Consider the following 22,238-nt stretch of genomic DNA (forward strand, 5'->3'; position numbering starts at 1 on the left):
TATGTGCAAAGGGAGATTCAGCTGGCATCTGTAGCTAAATGGCCTGTGCAATAGTGGCCAGTTGTCATTAACAAAGGCCTTCTGCTTGGCAATAACTATGTGATTGACTAGGGTGGCATGGTGGCTCAATGGTTAGCATTGCTGCCTCAGAATGCCAGAGACCTGAGTTCAATTCCAACCTCAAGCAATTTGCACATTCTCCCCGTGTCTGCATGGGTTTCCTTCCACAATCCATAGATGTGCAGGTCAGGTGAATTGGCCATGTTAAATTGTTAGGTACATTTGTCAGGGGTAAATGTAGGAGAATGGGTCTGGACTCTTTGGGCTTGTTGGGCCAAAGGGCCTGCTTCTGTACTGTAGGGAATCTAATCTAGTGACTGCTAGGGAGCTTGACAGTGAATGCTATCTCAGTAAGTCGTAATATGTTAAGTAAGCTGAATATGAAAAGAATTATACTGACAAACAATTTAAGATTGGTAGTCAGGCACATAATGTGGTCCACTTGCATGCACTGGACGCTACATATCTTAATACACAAGTCCCTTTTTTGCAGAACGAAGCAATGTATACACACACTGCACCTGTTTCAATTCAATAAAATAGATGACATCTTTTCTCTGGTTAATTTCTCAAGGCAATTCCTTGATCAGTCGACCTGCCTGGTTTAAATTTTAACCGATGCTTGGTAGTTAACTATCAGACCTCATGAATTGGTTCATTCTCCATGGTAACACCTCCCCCAAACAAAGTCTTGCCAATCAACCAGCATGTCAACAACTCAGAAGCTTTTTTTCCCATTTAAGTGATAGATCCCATATAGAATGGGCCACATGTGCTATATGCCAAGACTGACACTGGTATAAGTACATATGTCTTTACACATCTTTCATGAGATCTACTCAGGAAAGTAGCACAACATGATGCCGTCTATGCATAATACACTTTCTGAGCAATTATACAAGACATTCTGGCAACAGACTAATTCACTAAGCTTCCTTTTCTAAGTGAGTTTTGAGAAGATTTGTAGCTCAGGTTGGGGTTCTGGATCTAGGTTTGCCCACTGAGCTGGAAGGTTCATTTTCAGACATTTTGTCACCATACTAGGTAATATCTTCAGTGAGCCTCTGGACAAAGCATTGTTGATGCTTCCTGCTTTCTATTTATATGTTTGGTTTCTTTGGATTGTTGATATCATTTCCATTTCTTTTTCTCAGGGATGGTAAATGGTGTCCAAGTCAATGTGTTTGTTGATAGAATTCCAGTTAGAATGCCATGCTTCCAGGAATTCTCATGTGTGTCTCTGTTTGGCTTGTCCTAGGATGAATGCATTGTCCCTGTCAAAGTGGTGTCCTTCCTCATCTGTATTTAAGGATATTAGTGAGAGAGGGTAATGTTGTTTTATGGCTAGTTGATGTTCGTGTATCCTGGTGACTACTTTTCTGCCTGTTTGTCCAATGTAGTTTTTGTTACAGTGCTTGCATGGTATTTTGTAAATGGCATTAGTTTTGTTGTTGTCTGTATAGGGTCTTTCAAGTTCATTAGCTGTGGTTTTAGTGTGTTGGTGGGTGTGTGGGTTACTATGATGTCTATAAAGACAACAAGCATAACTAATGTCATTCACAAAATACCATGCAAGAACTGTAACAAACACTACATCGGACAAACAGGCAGAAAACTAGCCACCAGGATACATGAAAATCAACTAGCCACAAAATGACATGACACTTTCTCACTATTATCCTTATATGAGGAAGGACACCACTTCGACTGGGACAACACATCCCACCGAGGGAGTTCCTAGATATTCTTACAGAGCATGGGTTTGTGGAAAAACACTATGTTGTTGTTTGGCCTCGGTCATACGTTTTTAAGAATAATAGTCAAGTCCTCCAAAGAAACAGATGCATGCTATCACTGCTCATGTCAGTATCTTTCATGCCCCCAAGAATCTATCCTAGGTGTCCTCCTGTTTCACATTGATATGCTGCTTCTTAACCACATTATTATAAAAAAGATATATTGTCAACACTTAACTCTACCTAACCACAATCTCTCTTGACTGCTGCACTGTTGCTAATTAATGATCTGTCTGACTTTCAAGATTGGGAGAAAGTGAGGACTGCAGATGCTGGTGATCAGAGTCAAAGAGTCTGGAGCAGAAAAAGCACAGTCTGTCAGGCAGCATCCTAATGAAGGGCTTTTGCCTGAAATGTCATTTCCCCTGCTTCTCAGATACTGCCTGACTGTGTTTTTCCAGCCCCACACTTTTTGACTCTGACTTTCAAGAGCAGAAATTTTCGCCAGTTAAATATTGAGAAAACTGATGTGCCATTCCAAACTCTGTTCACTAGCTATGGTTCATCTCTCTCCCTCTTTCTCTCTAGCAACTATTTGAGACCAAAACAGATTGTTTGCAACTTTGACCTCATATTTGACCCCAAGAAGAGCTTTCAACCACATACTCATGCATTGCTCAGACCATCTTTTTCCAAAGATCCAATTTTATCCGCTACAGTTAATCTGCTGCTGAAAAAGGCAGAGTTTTGAGAGTACTCAGCGGCCCCAGAGTTCTTTGCAAGTGGTAAGGCAAAATGAACAAAAGAAGCAATCAAAACTAAAACTGGATATATAGATTGTACAAACACTGCATTAATGACAATGCTTGTAAGAAAGCTATAGTGCACATTAAATGCCAACACGGTGACAAAGTTACAAATAGCTACCTCCTCACCATGTGCAATTCACAAAAAGAGAAGCTAAGAATAATTGACAGTGCTAATGTATAGTCCTGCATGATATGAATTGGGGGTCAGTTTAGCTCAGTTGGCTGGATGGTTGGCTTACGATGCAAGGTGGTGCCAACAGCAGGAGTTTGTTTCCTGCAATATACAAGTAATCTGTGATCATTGGTAACACATTTTAAAGCTGAAAATGTGTTGCTGGAAAAGCGCAGCAGGTCAGGCAGCATCCAAGGAACAGGAGATTCGACGTTTCGGGCATAAGCCCTTCTTCAGGATATGTGTAAGTTTATTTCAAAGGTGTGGCTGTAATTTCACGAACTTTATGTAGAAGTCTGTGAATAAGACTTAGTATGAATTCATACTAATCAATATCGTAAGCTAAAAGGATTATTCCTTGTCCCTTATATCTCTCTCTGAGGGTTGATTTGCTTACTGGGCTGGATGACTAGTATCTGGGGTAGAATAAAATGAACAATGGACATTCAAATCCTGCACATAAAGGATTGAATTTTTGCTTTGCTATGCTTAATGCAGACAAGTATCCTTCAAATTGTATAACCACATGGAACTCTGCAACAGACAGACATGTCTGTGGTCCCCATAGATTATGCCTAAAATCACAGTTCTTTTTAATAATAATAAATACATGTTAATTTAGAGTCATAAAATCATTTAGCATGGAAACAGACCTTTTGGTACAAATCATTCATGCCGACCAAGTTTCTCAAACTAAACTAGTGCCACTTGCCTGTGTTTGGCCCCTATCCTTCAATCATGTGTATGTCCAATGTTGTTTAACTTTTGTAACTGTGCCTGTATCTACCACTTCCTCTGGCAGTACATTCTACATATGACCCTCAAGTCCCTTTTAAATCTTTCTCCTCTCACCTTTTGAATTCCCCCACTCTTGTTAGATTATAAAGACCAAGTTGCGTTTTAAATCACCCGTGGTGAAATTTCTTGCTACTGTAATAGCATGAGCTAATCACGTCACTTATGCAGGCGGTCATCATACGTGTTTCCTGTAAATATCAATGTCTATGTGGTCTGTAAATATCCCTACAGAAATCCTCAAATAGCAGAAACAATGTTTTCAGTCATTTTGTGGAATGAATATGGCTTTTTAACCACATGTTGAGACTCTCCTCTTCCCAAACCCATGGAAATTGACCATCAATGATTAGTGAGGAAATGACTGTGAGTAGGACACTGGAGGGTTCCCAGGCGGAAGATGAGGCGCTCTTCCTCCAACCGTCGTGTTGTTATGTTCTGGCGATGGAGGAGTCCAAGGATCTGCATGTCTTCAGTGGAGTGGGAGGGAGAGTTAAAGTGTTGAGCCACTGGGTGGTTGGGTTGGTTGGTCCGGGTGTCCCAGAGGTGTTCCCTGAAGCGTTCTGCAAGTAGGCGGCCTGTCTCCCCAATATAGAGGAGGCCACATCGGGTGCAGCGGATGCAATAGATGATGTGTGTGGAGGTGCAGGTGAATTTGTGGCAGATATAGAAGGATCCCTTGGGGCCTTGGAGAGAAGTAAGGGAGGAGGTGTGGGCGCAAGTTTTACATTTCCTGCAGTTGCAGGGGAAGGTGCCGGGAGTGGAGGTTGGGTTGGTGGGGGGTGTGGACCTGACGAGGGAGTCACGAAGGGAGTGGTCTTTGCAGAACGCTGATAGGGGAGGGGAGGGAAATATATCCCTGGTGATGGGGTCCGTTTGGAGTTGGCGGAAATGACGGCGGATGATACGCTGTATACGGAGGTTGGTGGGGTGGTAGGTGAGAACCAGTGGGGTTTTGTCTTGGTGGCGGTTGGAGGGGCGGGGCTCAAGGGCGGAGGAGTGGGAAGTGGAGGAGATGCGGTGGAGTGCATCGTCGATCACGTCTGGGGGGAATCTGCGGTCCTTGAAGAAGGAGGCCATCTGGGCTGTACGGTATTGGAACTGGTCCTCCTGGGAGCAGATGCGGCGGAGACGAAGAAATTGGGAATATGGGATGGAGTTTTTACAGGGGGCAGGGTGGGAGGAGGTGTAGTCCAGGTAGCTGTGGGAGTCAGTCGGTTTATAGTAGATGTCTGTGTTGAGTTGGTCGCCCGAGATAGAAATGGAAAGGTCTAGGAAGGGGAGGGAGGAGTCTGAGACAGTCCAGGTGAATTTGAGGTCGGGATGGAAGGTGTTAACCTACTGTTAGTTCTTGGATTATGCCACTCTCCAGTGATAGGTCATTGAAAAAACGCAACTTCCAGCTTAGGAGCAAAGATCAGTTTATGTGAATTATAGCTGAAAGAGAAAATAAAATGTTTGAAAGTATGACTTTCTCTGTACATACAAGGTTGTTTGAGTTTTGAACCATTAAAAGAAAAAACAAGGAAAATTTTCTGATTTAAAGCTGTCTTGGGCATCCATTATCACAAAGGTGATTCCTTAAACCAACACTCCCAATCCAGGGACTGATAATTGTAGGGAAACTGTAGACCCAGAATTGCAAGCGACAATTTTCAATACCTTAGTTTTAATGATGGGCAAATTGTTAGCCTCAGTATAACATAATTGTGTTCAAGAGCTCTTTCGGTGCTGTGCATCAAGAAATTAGTCCCAGACCATGTGTATAATTACAAAGAAACTTAGAATTTTTATAGCCTTGTATGTGACATATAATGGCTTCTATCTTGATATAATCAGCATTGGCATGTCAAAAGAATTGGTGAGGTGATAATTTAAGTTTTTCTGTTGTTATAAACCACTGAGAGAATTAATGATCTTTCGCAGCATTGCCCATTTAAGCTCTGTATCCTAAAATCCTAGCCTCTTTCGATTCAGATAGAAATTACACAAATATATCAACTAACTAAGAATGCCTTTCTTGTAAACCCAGCAAGTGATAGATACTGCAACCTGCCTCCCGCCATCCTGAGGAAATTCAATGATCACTATTTAACACTGTAATGTGGAAATAGAATTCTTTAATACCATATATTTTCTATTGCAACAAACAATGTCAAATTCAAAGAGTGAAACATTCTACAGCTTAAAGTATCTAATGCTAATATCAAACAACAGAACGTGAGATAGATGCTAAAGGAAAATTCTTATATTTCTATTACTTTTCACTGCCTACTTTATCTACAGTCTCAAGGCAGCACCTTCTTACCTCAGCATGCACACGCACACGCATATACATACACACACACACACACACACACACACACACACACACACACAAATGCACTCATGCACAGACACACGTGGGCAGACATAATATTTTCATTTCGAGAGCTCTCTGGAGGAGATTGCTTATTTGGTATCAACTCATATCAAATTATATGGAATTTTGTAGCATGGCCTGGTTCTCTGGAAACACGATGGGAAGCCCCTGAAACCTTCAGATTCCCAACAGTCAATGGAATGAATTCAGACCTCAGTTTCAGTTTGAAAGGGCAGCATTAAAATGCTGTCTATATGATGCATATAGAAGTCTGAAGAATCAGCAGAGTACTACATTACCATAGAAAGAGGACATGTCTTGCATCAGTTCTGATTGTTGTAGTGGTTCTGTTCGCCGAGCTGGAAGCTTTTGTTGCAAACGTTTCGTCCCCTGGCTAGGAGACATCATCAGTGCTCTGGAGCCTCCTGCGAAGCGCTTCTTTGATGTTTCTTCCGGCATTTATAGTGGTCTGTCCTTGCCGCTTCCGGGTGTCAGTTTCAGCTTTCCGCTGTAGTGATTGGTATTGGGTCCAGGTCGATGTGTCTGTTGATGGAGTTTGTGGATGAATGCCATGCCTCTAGGAATTCCCTGGCTGTTCTCTGTCTGGCTTGCCCTATGATAGTAGTGTTTTCCCAGTCGAATTCATGTTGCTTGTTGTCTGAGTGTGTGGCTACTAGGGATAATTATACAAGGTATTCGCCAAAAACGGATACCCGCGCAACTTTATCAACAGATGCCTAAGAGATAGACCATGGAACGAGGACATGCCACAACCAAAAGGACTAACCACACTACCATACATCAGGAGCGTTTCAGAACTGACAGCCAGACTACTGCGACCCCTTGGACTCATAATGGCACACAAACCAACAGCCACGCTCAGACAACAACTTACTAGAACAAAGGAGCCAATACCCAACATGAGCAAAACTAATGTAGTTTATAAAATACCATGCAAGGACTGCACAAAACACTATATAGGACAAACCGGAAGACAGCTAACAATCCGCATACATGAACACCAACTAGCCACGAAACGACACGACCAGCTATCCCTAGTAGCCACACACTCAGACAACAAGCAACATGAATTCGACTGGGAAAACACTACTATCATAGGGCAAGCCAGACAGAGAACAGCCAGGGAATTCCTAGAGGCATGGCATTCATCCACAAACTCCATCAACAAACACATCGACCTGGACCCAATATACCAACCACTACAGTGGACAGCTGAAACTGACACCCGGAAGCGGCAAGGACAGACCACTATAAATGCCGGAAGAAACATCAAAGAAGCGCTTCGCAGGAGGCTCCAGAGCACTGATGATGTCTCCTAGCCAGGGGACGAAACGTTTGCAACAAAAACTTCCAGCTCAGCGAACAGAACCACTGCAACAAGCACCCGAGCTACAAAACTTCGCACAAACTTTTAGTTCTGATTGTTATTAGTCATATGGCCAATGCCAATCAAAGTGTCATATTGTAGTGCGCATGTTTTTCCAGGGGATGAGTTTAGTGCATATCATGTACTTGTCACACAATTCTACATCTTTCTTTAAATTGTTCTAATAATATTCTCTCATGGCCCAAACTTTACAAACACTGTTTTCTGTTTCAGGGGTATATTATTTGAATGACTGCGTCAGGCAGAAAACATCAGCAGTCAGTGCATTACACTGTTGAGCCAGGAGTTTCATTCTTAAGTCATCACACTTCCTGCTGCATGCATCCTGAGAGATTTTCACAAAGGTTTTATAAGTCAAAGAAACGTCTTTTAAGTTATTGACCACTTCGGCATGACGTTCTGCGCAATGCATGCAGGTCGTGAACTGGAGACATGTTGCTGTTAGCTGTATGAGGGCCTGGAAACTTTCAGAAACTCCCAGGAGCATCTCCACAGGAGCCTGGTCTACTTTAATGCCCTTCTGGCCAGCAGACATCAGTTTTCCACTTTCAATATATAATTTCTCCTTTATTGATGAAGTAAGTATTGCACATTCTTCCTCAATATGACTTTCTCTGGGGAATTCTTTCAGCACATTGAGTAGCTCCATGATATTGTTCTGTATCAGATGGAACCCATTCGGCATGCTATATCTTTCAGCCTTGAATTGTGACAGAATGGAGCCTTCAAACTTTGGTGTAAGATCAGTTTTAGGAAAATCAAAGGAGCAACTGGTAAGCATGGATTTCTCACTTTGCCCAGTAAATGTGGTGAGGTATTGAGAGAGGTGGTTTTCTGAATCAGGTGGGGTGGTCTTTGGTGAACACTGCCGTATGGAATATGCTAAATCTTTGCTTTCGTCATTAACATCAGTACCCTGTGCTCAAAAACGATTCCAATATACTATCTTACAGCTACATGTGTCCTTATCACTCATTGGGAGCTGTTCATCTATTTCCTTATCCAAGTCAGTTGTGAGGATAGCTTGAACTCTGGAGTCAACATTCAAACTGTGTTTATTTTTTATTTGTTGGAGACAACTCAGTTTGGTGGAGGGACATTCATTTTGCTGAGTTGCAGTTGCAGATTCCTGAATGGTTGAGTTGTCTACTTCATAAAGATGCCTTGGTGTATTTGTCAGTGAAGATATTTCCTGAGGAAGGTTTCTATCTTGAGGGCAAATTATCGATGTACTGATCTCAGTTATACTTGCCTCAGTCTGGTTAGAGATCTGTTCTGTTTTTGATAAGTCATCTTTCGAGCTGTCTTCTGCAGGCTCCGTGTTGCACTCAGAAATGTTAAGAGACCTCACTGCGCAAGTTTCAATCTTTGGTTCTAAGTGTGGTGATTTTAAATGTTTAAACATGCCGAATGTCTTAAAGGAAACTCAGTTTAAATTCAGACGTAACCTGGATATGTCAAGGGAGTAAGCATCTTTGCTTTTTTTGTCTGTCTTAGATGAGTTCCTCCTGCTGGAGATTTCCTCTTCCAGAACTGAGTTTTCTGTCAGTGCTGTCAGATCTTCTGTAGACACCATAGAATACATCTGTGAAGTTATAGTGCCATCATCATTTTGGTAACATGATCCTCTTCTTTGACTATTTTTAACCACTTCTTCAGAGATGAACATATTTTCCTTGGAGTTTACTTGATATAAAGTTTGCCTGAATGCAGTTCCACTTTGATCCTTGTTCATCTACTGAGCATGTTCATCTCCCATTTCTAGGACTGTGTTGTTTTTGACAATTGCTTCACCTTGCCCTTTGTCTTTCATGCTAATTGTGTTTGTTGTTCATCAGTGCAAGACACAGTGGTAACATTATGCATCTCATCTTCTGTTAGATTCTGTGAGTATGCATGAGCAAGCTCTAGAATTACTCCTGAAGGACTTGAACACTCCTCCACATTGGTGCAGTCACCTCCAGGCAGCTGAGCTTTAAGAGAAATGTTTAATTTTTCTCCTGCTGTAGTCTCTGTATGAGAAGCACATTCCTCTCTCATGCCTGAATCACATGGGTAACGTCTGACTGAAACTGGAGTAATGACTGGTATTGTTTCTGTGACTGACTTTGTTTCCATGGTATCTGGCTCCATTTCCATTAAATCTGATTGGACCTTTTTATTGGCACAGGTGGAAATGGATGTTAATGGACCAATAGGCTTAGTTTCCAACAAGGCAGGTTCATTTTCGATACTTGTCAAAGAAGAAAGAGTATTCCATCGATGCATTTTTGTCTTAACATGTTTCTTTTCATTACAACGCATACGATCTCCATGTTTGTTTGAATGACTCTGCAATTGAACAGCTTTTACATCATATACGTCATCAGATGCAAAATGTCTTTTTCCTGTGGTTGTGTATTTTATTTCTTCTGGTTTACCTTTGATGCATTCAACAGATTTGATGTCCAGTCCTGTGCCAAAAAGACTTGGACTTATCTGCACATTTTGTTTTGCTTCAATCCCCTTAATTTTGGCAGACTCCAACTCTACCAAGAAAACAAAAGAAAATATTTAATTTGTTGACATATTGTTTATCCTTTCTCCAAACATCAAACAACAGTGACTATTCTGCTAGTTAACAGAGCAGTTTAATTTTCATCTACATGACTCTTAGCATATACATGTAATCACTGGCCTCTATTGTTAATTGATTTTCAACCTGTATTGAAATAAGTTCTTGAATATACCAATAGAGGTATACAAAGAAGAACTGCCCTATCTTAAATAAAATGAATTGAATAATGGATAAGGAGCAAAACCTCAAGTTTCTATCTTCCTTTCTATTTTATGATCAGCGTATCAAATGTATTTTTTGTACTGGAGTTGCCCCTTGAAATGATTTATTCCAGTGATTCTAGGGGCACATTAGGGTGAATTTTTATAAGTGGATTTTTCAATGGAACAAGGATTCATTGGTTAAATGCTTGTGCCCTTGCCAGTATTGTGCCTCAATGGGAAGATATACCAAAATCACAAATGTACTCTTGTTCTGCAACCATACCATCACTGGAACTCAGTACCTGTTCCTCATGTGTCATCACTAGTCAGGTATATAAAGGTGCATTGGTAACATGTAATAAGTGAATTAAAATAAACACAGAATATATTTTAATTATTCATCATTCTTAAGTATGTTTGAAAATGTGTTCAAATATATTTTGGATTTCATTTAATTTGTTGTATGGGGTAAATGGAAGCAAGTGGAAACCTGATTGTCATCTGTCAGACCTACCTGCTTCAGTTCCACTGAATTTGATGTCACCTGAACCTTCCAGATGAGTAACCTTTTCAGCTGCATCGAAAAATTCGTCAGGGGGAGGAGCCAGAATCGGGATAGTGAGGACCTCACTGTATAAGTCCCCATCAATAGCAGGTGGTAACTCAGTGAGCAGGCCATGACTTGTCAAATTCCAAGACTTGTCCCCTTCTGCATAACTGTCATCCTCGTTCCTGGGGCACTGGTTGCAAACTTCTGCAGTGCATGGGTTCTCACTTTGGCTGAGGTCAGGAATAGAGCAAACCACCTTTGTAAAACATGCAAAGCATTTAGAAAGGGTCGAAGTAGAGGCTAAGGAGTCTGCTGAAGGTTGTTCAAAACTGTCTTTCAATTCCATGGTGCAGTGCTTCTTTGTAACTGGCTCATCATCACTCTCTTCAGTGTTAGAATCTTTGTCATCATCTTCAGAAATCTCACCATGTGAGTGTGGAGCTGAAGTCTCCGTTTGCAGTTCGTCCATAGAGTCAGCAGAACAGCTTCTATCACAAAAGTCTCCTCCCTGACTTGTTGCTTCATCATTCAGATCAGACACATCCCCTGTGCTGCAACTGGTCTCTTCCTGGATATTCTCCCGTAAGCAGTCACTGTCTGTAGCCTCACTTTCCGAGTTCTCAATGTCCTCATTTTCTTCAGTCAGAGGCCCTATGAATCCATTTCTCAATTTGTGGATATCGAAAGACTCAATGTCTGATGATGACTCTGAATCACTTAATCTTTGGGCCTCGTCACCTGCACAGTAAAAAAGTTACATCTAAGGTCAGATGAAGGAACCATCTAATATTTCTTTAAAAACTGAATTCTGCCATCTTAAAATGCCCTCCTGGAAATTAGGAATGGGCAATAAATGACATCCCATTAATGAATTACAAAAAATTATAAAAACTTCAATGATTAACTTTTATGCTCTTCCTTTCTGTTTAAGTTATTTATTTTGCTTGAAAATGTTTGTTTGGATAAGTTTCTTCACAAAAACAGGATATTCCCGTCTGCAAGGAGTTAGTTGAAGGAAATACCTGGGATGGAGCCTTTAACTGTTAAAGTTTCAATATTGAAGTCATACCAATTGTACGTGTTCATTCAGCTTCAGGACACCACTCAAATACAGTGCCAGGCTATTATTCATGATTTAAAAGGAAAAGTAGTAACTTTTACAGTAAGTAAAATTTGATATCCTATTTCTTGATCAATATTTCTGATTGAGACATTCCTTGAATAAGCTTTCAACACTTTCTAGATCCTACGGATACATATGATAAAATGCAAGTTCCTACATTCTGGAATTTTAACAAGACCTATCAGCAACTGAAACTCACCTAACTGGCATAAAGTCAGAGTGAGCAATGCCATTGGAAAATGTGAGTTGTGTCTCAACTGTGATTCACTCATCTCTCTCAGATCACTGCTACTGATATCATTCTGAGAGGGAAACGTGTTTAAACTGACATGAGTTTATTTTCTATCATAACTTCATTGCAAAGAGTCACTGTCTGAAAGTGATGCCAATAATTACAAACCTCGCTAGTGCTCCACAGAACTGATCAGTCTAATGGAAGGATTGGCATGGACATGAAAATTGTTACCATCCCTTAGGTACAACACCACAGGAGCTGAACAGTCCGTTAACCTCGATTTCTAATAATCTGCACACATCTCATAGGGTCTGAGAGAAGAGTCCTCCTGTCCTTTACACTGTGTTTTTTCATACATTAATTCATGTGAGGAGGGCATTGCTGGATGACCAACATTTATTGCCCATCCCCAATTGCCCTTGAGAGGATGGTGGGTGAGCTGCCTTTTATCTTTACTGACTGTGTGGATGATATGTCATAGCAGGAAATGTACACTGAGAAAAGGAACTGAGCCTTTACATCCAGGAAATTGACTGAACGGAAAGCGAAGAGAAGAGGTAGGGCTTTATGACTATGTAAGCACATCCTACTTGGGAACAGATGTGAGTCACTTGGACAATAAAGTCTTCTCTGCCAATCAATACAACCATAATTAATCTATTTGTGCTTTAAATTCCATTTCCCCACTTCCATGTGGTAACCTTTCATTCTCCTGCTTCACAAATATTTATAAGGCAAAATACTCTTGCCTTAAAAAGGATTTAATGACTGTAGCCCCCAACAACCATCTGAAAGAAAAACACTTCTGAAGATTAGATTACTTACAGTGTGGAAACAGGCCCTTCGGCCCAACAAGTCCACACCGACCCGCCGAAGCGCAACCCACCCCTACATTTACCCATTATCTAACACTACGGGCAATTTAGCATGGCCAATTCACCTGACCCGCACATCTTTGGACTGTGGGAGGAAACCGAAGCACCCGGAGGAAACCCACACAGGCACGGGGAGAACGTGCAAACTCCACACAGTCAGTCGCCTGAGTCGGGAATTGAACCTGGGTCTCAGGCGCTGTGAGACAGCAGTGCTAACCACTGTGCCACCGTGCCGCCCACTCATCTCTGCTCTAAAAGATTGTATTCTTTTAAAAGCTGTGACCTCTAATTTTTGATTCACCCACAAGAGGACAGGCCATTTCCATTTCCAACTTGTCAAGGATTGCACTTCTAAACTCCAAAGGAAACAAGGCAGTCTGCCCAACCTTTTCTCATAAGACAACTTGCACATTCCAGGTATCAATCTCAGAAAGCTCCTCTGAACTGTTTTAAAAACATTTATGGTCTTCCTTAATCGAGAAGACCAAAACTACATGAAATATTAGAGCTGTACTGTCATCAATTCCCTGGATAATTGAAGCAAAATACCTTTATGTTTACATTCCATTAGCCTTCATAATTATGTGCTGCACATGCAAACTAACATTTTGTGAATCATGCACTATCACATATAGATATCTCTGCTCCTTGAAATGGTGCAGTTGTTCTTACTTTAAGTAATACTCTGCTTTATTTTTATTCTGCTTGCAAACTAAATAATTTTTCCACATTATACTACATTGGCCTAACTTTTGGGCGGGGAAAAACAATGACTGCAGATGCTGGAAACCAGATTCTAGATTGGAGTGGTGCTGGAAAAGCGCAGCAGTTCAGGCGGCATCTGAGGAGCAGGAAAATTGATGTTTCGAGCAAAAGCCCTTCATCAGGCTTTTGTTCGAAACGTCGATTTTCCTGCTCCTCGGATGCTGCCTGAACTGCTGTGATTTTCCAGCACCACTCCAATCTAGAATCTAATTTTTGGGCGCTCATTCAATTGATTGACACCCATCTGAAAACTCCTTATGTCCTCTTCACAACATACTTCCTCGCCCATCTTTGAGTCATCTGCAAGTTTAGCTGCCATGGCTTTCCTCCCCATATCTAAATCATTGTTCTCAATGCTGAGGCCCCAACACAGATTCTTCTGGGACTCGTCATCCTGCCAATCAGAAAGAGAGCTTTTTCAAACACATTCTCTCTTTCTGTCAGCCAGTCAATCTTCTAGATATTTTTAATTAACCTGCTCAGTGATGTTATTACACATCTCTGGAGCAGATGTGACTTGAACCCAGCCAATCTTCTATCAATTCAAATATGTTAATATTTGGGTCCTATTTGGTGCAATAATCTTTTATGTGGCACATCAAATCCCACTGAAAACCCAAGTATAGTATCTCTACAGGTTCCATTATCCAAAGCATAGGCTAACACTTCAAAGATTGACATAAATTGATTAAGCACGATTTCCCTTTCACAGAATAATGCTGATTCTTCCCAAATAGCTAGAGTTGCGTCCAGCTATAAGCTCCTCAATAATGATTCTAACACCTACCCTGTGACAAGTCAATTGTTTCCTCTTTCCCTCCCTTCTTGAATAATGACATAACATTTGCTACACTTCAGTCCAATAGAACCTTATCCAAATCTATGAAACTTTGGAAAATCAACATCAATGCTTCGACTTTCACATTGGTCCCTCTGTTTAAGGACCCAGGATGAAGTCCAAATGGGCCTGAAAGCCTGTCAGCCCAGAGGTCTACCTGTTGGCTTCATCACACTTCCCTCTTAATTGTAATTTCACCAGGTTTCTCTCTCCCTTTGATTTACAGCTATTACTAGAGTGTTTTTGTATTTTCTATAGTGAAGACAGAAGCAAATATTTGTTTAATTCAACTGCCATTTATTTATTATATATTAATTTCTCCCCATTCTCACTATCAGGAGGACCACTCACCTTACTTAATCTTTTCCTTTCTAAATACTAGTAAAAACACATTATCTGTTCTTCCTTTTCTAGTTAGCATCCTCTCATACTCTAATTTCTTTCCCTTGATTCATCTTTTTGTCATTCTGTGCCATTCCTTATCTTCTGTCCAATATCTGATCTGCTAATCATATTATACTTCTTCCTTAATCTCAGTACCTTCCTTAAATTCTTAAGTTGGCCATAGATGGTTTGTTCTTCCTTTGCAACTTCTTTTTTACAGTAGGAATATATTTACTCTTAAATATACCTATTTTGAAATATCCCTTAAATATCTAACCTTTACTTCTATATCAGTCTGTTCCTGAACTTAGTGTCCCAGTTCATCTTAGGTGTGCAGTTTTCGAGCATACATAATTGCCCTTTTTAAATTATAAAATACTAGTCTCAGACCCACTCATCTCCCTTTAAAACTGGATAGGAGATTCAATCTACCTAGAGATGCCTTTTCTCTGTGGCCAATAATTAATCTTGTCACGTTGCACTACACCAAGTCTGGTACAACAGACCAAGATGCCAGGAGAAACCCCTTCCCTTTTTTCCAAATAGTAGACAGAATTATCTAAGCTTTCCCAAGTCTTAATGTTCAGCACCCAGTCAGTGAGAGAGTCTTCAAGTGTTACTTGAAACTGCAACTTTCACACAGGATGTAAAGGTTGCCACTTAACAAAAGCTGACATTAATCAAGAATTCAATCAGTATTCAGAACATCCTTGTCGGATTTGGAATGTTAACAAATGGCAGAGAAAACATAGTTCTGCCTGGGGGTAGTGACAATAGAAACAAAATTCACATTTGGAAGTTTGCTTTCAAAGATCAAAGAAAACTTACAGCCCAGGAACAGGCCCTTCGGCCCTCTAAGCCTGAGCCGATCCAAATCCACTATCTAAATCTATCGCCCAATTCCTAAGCATCTATATCCCTCTGCTCCCCACCTACTCATACATCTGTCCAGATGCACCTTAAATTAATCTACCATGCCTGTCTCTACTACCTCTGCATTCAAGGCATCTATCACTCTCTGTGTTTCTTGGGCAAAAGTATGGCAGGAATAAAACTGGGATTCTTATTTTAAAAAGAAATGACTAATGTATTACCTTCTTCAGTTGTCTGACTTTGATAGTTGCCAGGCCAGATGAATATGGAGTCTGTTGAATTCACATATAGCCTATGATATCCAGCAATCAAACACACAAGGTCTTTAGCATGACGAGTTTCCAGTACCAACGTCAGAGACTGTAAATAAAAACAGAGTCAGTAATTAAACTTTTCCACTAACAGACCTAACCTGAAAATGATATCAGCTCACTCATTTTAAAGATTTTGCTCAGCATTAGCTTCCTTGAATTTGCTGGGTGCAGTGTCTTCCCTCATTTGTTTTCCTTCATCTATAGCATGAAAATGTTGTACAATGCTGAAATTGCGAGTTGATAAGTGAGGGCAACAGGGAATCTGAGATCTGGGCAAATACTGGATAAAACAATCTATTTCTTTAACCACGAAATTCAAGGATTGAGAAAGAAGCAGGGACAATAGAGCAGGCAGGTGGATTAGTCAAATTGGGCTCAGAAAGAGAAACAAAGAATAAGAAAAATTGTTTGGATACAGACAAAAAAAAGAGAGAAAGGAGAAGTGAAAGCAAATGTAAAACGTTGCAAATTTCTAACAACATTTATTACAATTAGGAATAATATCTGAGGTTTGATTTATTCCTCTTCTGAATGGGAGAGGTGGATTGTATTATGAAAACCTAAACTTCATCATTAAAAATGTCTTGGTGTTGTTAAGTACTAACTATTGCCAACTTCCCGAACGGAAACTTTGCATTTATATAGCATATTTCAGAGCCACTAGACATCACTTTACAAACACGGATTACTTTTCAGATACAGTCACTGTTCCAATGTAGGAGTGGGATGAGTTCAATTAATCATTAATATTTAAATGCAACAATTTCTTATAACTTTCAGGCAAATATGTCACAGAAAAATGGGGCGCATTCAAGAAGGAAATATGGAGAGTACAGGGCCACCATGTTCCAATAAAAGAAGGGGTGGGACCATTAAATCCTGTGAGCACTGGATATCTAAGGATACACAGCAATGGATTTAGAGAATAAAGAGATACTTATGGCAGATATCCAGGACTGAAAACAGCTGAAATCCTAGAGGAGTACTGAATGTTCAAGAGGGAACTTAAAATGGAGAATAGGAGACCAAAATTGGTGACATGAAGGGATACTAACAATTAAAATAGAAGGAAATCCTAAACTGGTTTACAGTTAGAGTAAAAGAGTTGTGCCATTGGGACCACAGAGTAAGGCAGGGAGTCAGAGGATGTAGGTAGGATTCCAAAAGAATACTTTCAGACAGTACTCACTTGTGAAATGGACAATATGCATACAGAAATCAGGGAGAAGGTCTGTGATACAATTAAATAAATTATCATTGACAGAGAGAGCTCTGAGTGGTCTGGCTTAGAATTCGATAAATGTCCAGGGCTGGATGAAGTATATTCCAGGTTGGTGAGTGAGGCAAGGGGCGAAATCAGAGACGTTGCAATAATTTTCTATACCTGTCTGGCCCAGGAGAAGAGTCAGAGGACTTGAGGACAGCCAATGTCGTACTGTTATTCAAAAAGGAGCAAAGGATAAACCAGGAGCTAGAAGCCAGTCAGTCTAACCTCGTGCTGGAGAAATTGCTTGAATGATTCAGAGGAACAGAATTAATTTGTAATTGGAGAGGCAGGAATTATGACTCGAAGAGCCTGCCTTCCACTGATCTGCAGTGGCCTAGTCACTGCTGCCTTTGGAAATTACTCCGGTGTCAGCAGATTAGTTTCACTGGCATTCTGGGAAAACAGGCAAGATGGGCTGGCAGACAGGCAGAAATCCCACCTTTCCTTGGTAAATGTCCTTAGTACCTCCTCCCTTTCCTTCACTTCACTTTCTGGGCTTGATCAGATTGGCCTGGCCTGGCTGGAAATATGCAGAGACCTCCCTAGCTCAGGGCCAAGTTAAATTGCAGTCAGGTCTCTTGATGTTGGGATCATGGACGTGCCAGTGCGGCTACGTAGTAAAGCCATCTGCTGTCTGATTGACAGTGAGCAAAGGTAAGAGTCACCCGCAAGTAACTTCATTGCAAAACATTAGCAAACTGAGGATAGGAATAATTGCTGAACAAATGTTACTGCAGCACAGGTCACAGCAGCAAGGATTTGAGCAGACAACACCCGTATCAGAAAATGTACTAAGTCCTTGTTCAAGCAAGCAGTTAGCATCAATAGCCTTTACCTTCACATCCACCAGGTAGATGTTCACCACGCTGATCTTCTCATACTCAAAGGTCAATTCCAACTTCTGGATGTTGTTGAAGTCTGTTAACTGGTTTATAATATTGAGTTTGCTGTTAACAACTTCGCTGATACCGTATTTCGCTCCGACCAACAATGTGATAAATGATTCGCTGTCCTGCAGCTGAAAAAGTTGCATTTCATTAGAAACTTATTAAAGATGACAAAAAAGTCTAGTTTTAAAAAATGAGCCAGTTTCTGTTTCTCCCTACGTACCAGAAGGGTTGCGTTAAAGGTTTTCCCTCCATATGCTCGAAGATCACTCAGTATGTTCAGGTAATTCAGCCGGACTTGTGCCGTGGATATCAGTTGCTTCAAACAGAATGAGTGTATTTTAATATACTGGCATGAAAAGTTATTTTAATGAAAAGATGTCCCCAACAGCGTTGCACATGTGGCAACATTGAACAAAAATGGTCAAAGACTTTCAATGGAAAATAATGGGAATCCCGCCTGGAATTTTCCAACTAGTGATTCAGTACAATGACAAAAAACACCTATCAGCAAATCAGGTTATGCATTGGCAGCAGGTGTGGCCCTGTGGTTACATCCTCTTTAAACTCAATCTTGCATGTTTATAAAGACCCTACAATAAGTCTCTCCTTCAATGCATATACCATGATTTCCAGCATTTCCTTCCCAGACATAATTATAGTTCTACATTTTCAGATGTCTATTTAATTTGCCATCTTCACATTTTGATTCCATGACTTCATTATTTAACAAATTAATCCAGTTGAGTTTATTACCATAAAACAACAAGGCACACTTCCTCTGATTTGACAGAAATTAATGGAAAATCCATGTGATGAATACATTTTATCTTTTATCTTTGCTGCATGGATTTAAATAACTGCTTTACAAAAAAAAAGAGTTTTAATATCAAATAATCGATGTATATTCATGAAGCTCAATTTATCAAAGATATTCTTTATATTGTGAACAATTGGTTTTCCTCCCTAAAATGTAATGTCCTGAACGTCTGCAGTTAACACTTAGGATCTCAAAGTGACTGATAGATAATGATGAGCAATTTCAGGGGCTGATCAACTTTAATCTTTCATACACAAAAATATTGAAATGCTTAACTGGGCTTACAATATGAGAAGCTTTAATTAAAACTTATGACCTAATTATAAAATATGCAGCTTTGAAACTGCATTTCCCAAAAAAGCAATTTTGTTTAAAGTACTCTTTACAAACAAGCTTCAACTTAATAGTGCTGGTTACAGTGGAATTTCCTACATCACTTCACAGCTGAGTAGGAGGATGTCTAAAGAGAGGCAGAAGCAGTGGAGGAAAATACACAACTGAAGTCTCTTATTGAGGAATACAGCAGCAGAAAAGGCAAACACATGATGAGGTTAAAAGGATATGGACTTGTAGGTCAAGGAGGAAAAGTTTCCTAGAGATGTATGAGACCATAGAGGATTGTAAAAGTGTTATTAAAATGCAGTATATGGATAAAAAAATCGAAGGGTGATTCAAGATAAAGGATAATTCTGCACTGGTGCTAAGATTAATTTGAAGCACTTAGGATGAGAGGCACTTTACAGGCAGGCATTAATGATTGGCTGACTGATAGAGGAGGTGATAGTCTAGTGCTGTTATTGCTGTTTTGTTAATCCAGAGACCCAGATAATGCCCTGTGAACTGTTTGAATCCTGCCATGGAAAATGGTGAAATTTTAATTCAATAAATATCTGGAATTAAAGAGTCTAGTGATGATCATAAATCTATTGCCAATTGTTGGGAAAACTTCATTTTTGTTCTTCAGGGACAAAGTTGCCATCCTTTGATTGAGATGTGAGATATTCCACAAAGAGAATTAAACAAGATTCCATGGTAAGTACAGTAGTGGCCAATATTTACCATTCAGCCAACATTTTATCAAGGTACCTTGGTTAGTTATCGTGTTGTTGTTTGTGGGAGCCTGTCTTGTGGAAATTGTTTGCTAGGATTCCTGTCCTATAACAATGACAACATTTCAAAACAGGGTCACTTGGTCTGAAGTATTTGTGACTTCTTTTGTGAAAAAGAATATTGTTAGGTACACGTCTTTCATTCCTTTAAATAGGCCTCAATGACCTTGGGTTAAGGGATAAAAGTTCAGATTTTGCCCTTCAGATGATGGCCATTAACTCAGGCTGGATTTAAGGTGGAGACAAATGGAGAAAATAGCGAGTTTAAAAAGAATTGTGATTCTTGGACACAATGAAGCTTAATTTCAATACAGCACAGAACAGGCCCTTTGGCCCTTGATGAAGCTTGATTACAAGACGGGCAGACCAGTATGTGTCATCTGCCGGTATTATGGGGTTTTTTCTCTGGGTATGACAGGGCTTCATTGTGATGCCCTCTACAGTTGAATACAGCAACCATTCACGACCAGGTTCCCATATGAGGAAAGGCCACTTGGACATATCACCAAGGAATGAATAATGGCAGCAAAACCAAACACTCGGAATGAGCTAACAGCATCAGGAGATGGAAACATAGAAAGCAGCAAAAGTTTGTTTTCTCCTCCTTTAATACTTCACGAATACAGATTTGATCTGGAATGTCACTCAGACACATATTTAAGAGGCTTTAATAAGTAACAAATAAATATTTCACTGATTCTTAGAAGGCAAAGAACATTCACACTTTACACCGCCCTGCTTTAGCAACAGTATTAAAGTGTAATTTTCCCTTCAATATAAAACTAGAAACTTTTGTACTTGGGATAATAACCTCTTCACATGTTCCTACATGTTTCAATGAAGTCACCTCTGACTCATCTAAACTCCTATACAGGTCCAGTTTAGTAAAGCCCCGCACCAATCACAATGCATTAATATCCTTCCATACGTATGGTGATCAGTATTGTACACAGTGCAGTAAAAAGATTCCATAATCGTAATGTGTAAATGAACGATAATTATTTTGATTGTTCTCTTAATTGAGAGCTATCGATTCTCTTGGACACAAGAAGAACTGTCCAAGTCTTTGAAATACTCCTGTGCTCTTGGATCAGTGGTTAGCAGCCTCGGGGCACTGTCTGTCTGGCGTTTGCATGTTACCCCGTGTCTGCACGAGTTTCCTCCAGTTTCCTCCCACAATCTAAAGATGTGCAGGTTAGGTACATTGGCCACGCTAAATTGACTATATTATTGAGGGATGTGTGGGTTAGGTGCATTAATCAGGGGTACATATAGAGTCGTGGATAGGGGAATGGGTCAGGGTGGGTCACACTTCGGAGGGACAGTGTGGACTTGTTGGGCCAAATGGCCTGTTTCCACACTGGAGGGATTCTATTCTATGAAATCTCCGGAGAGCAGGAAGGGACCTTGGTTTAATGACTCATTCAACAGATGGCACCTTAAGCACTTCAGCATGCCCTCATTACTGCACTGCAACATCAACCAAGTTACTTGTTCTCAAGTCTCCAGAATTGGACCTGAAACAATGTTTTGACCAAACGGCAAGTGCGCTACACATTGAGTCATGGCTTTATAAAACAGCAAAACAACCAAGAAAGCTGTAAATCTGAAATAGATACCTGAAAAAGTTGGAAATATTCAGCAAGTCAGGTAGCATGATTGGAGGGAGGAGAACAGTTAACATGGGGAATGCTTTTACAGAACTGAGAGCACTTTGAGATGTAACAGTATTTAAACAAGGCATAAAAAAACTCAAGGGTACGTGCAGAAAGAGCATCTGTGATTGGGTGGAAAGCAGTAAAGATTGATTTTTTTTAAACACTCACTTTTACCTTTGGATAGCCAGTTATAAAGAATTACCTTTTGTCCTGGTGCAATCAAGCTATGATTGTTCTTAAGGTGATAGTTAATGGCCTTTCTGATATCTTTCTCTTTCATGTTGTCAAGTACAGTTGATGAGACAAAATTCTCAATTCCCAATTCATCCTGAAAATAATAAGTTGCATTTTAAAACTATTTCACCCCAATCATAGAATTGTACAGTACAGAAAAAGGCTATTTCACCCATTGTGTCTGTACTGACTCCCAGAAGAGCA

At 40.3% G+C, this 22,238-nt stretch overlaps 1 protein-coding gene and 1 pseudogene across 1 annotated transcript in view; both read right to left on the minus strand.

Moving 5' to 3' along the window:
* Window positions 1-22,238, minus strand: part of LOC132820027 (sodium- and chloride-dependent neutral and basic amino acid transporter B(0+)-like) — a 640,602-nt pseudogene that overhangs the window by 457,532 nt on the left and 160,832 nt on the right.
* LOC132820283 (FERM and PDZ domain-containing protein 1-like) overlaps window positions 7,563-22,238 on the minus strand; it is a 58,855-nt gene continuing 44,179 nt past the window's right edge. The window contains exons 13-16 of the mRNA XM_060832308.1: window positions 15,967-16,105; window positions 10,617-11,390; window positions 9,695-9,870; window positions 7,563-8,072 (exon numbers count right to left, since the gene is read on the minus strand). Coding sequence (XP_060688291.1) covers window positions 7,563-8,072; window positions 9,695-9,870; window positions 10,617-11,390; window positions 15,967-16,105 — 1,599 coding nt within the window. The remainder of the gene's footprint in view (window positions 8,073-9,694; window positions 9,871-10,616; window positions 11,391-15,966; window positions 16,106-22,238) is intronic.

This window comes from Hemiscyllium ocellatum, chromosome 11 (genome assembly GCF_020745735.1).
Source record: "Hemiscyllium ocellatum isolate sHemOce1 chromosome 11, sHemOce1.pat.X.cur, whole genome shotgun sequence".
NCBI classification, from domain to species: Eukaryota; Metazoa; Chordata; class Chondrichthyes; order Orectolobiformes; family Hemiscylliidae; genus Hemiscyllium; species Hemiscyllium ocellatum.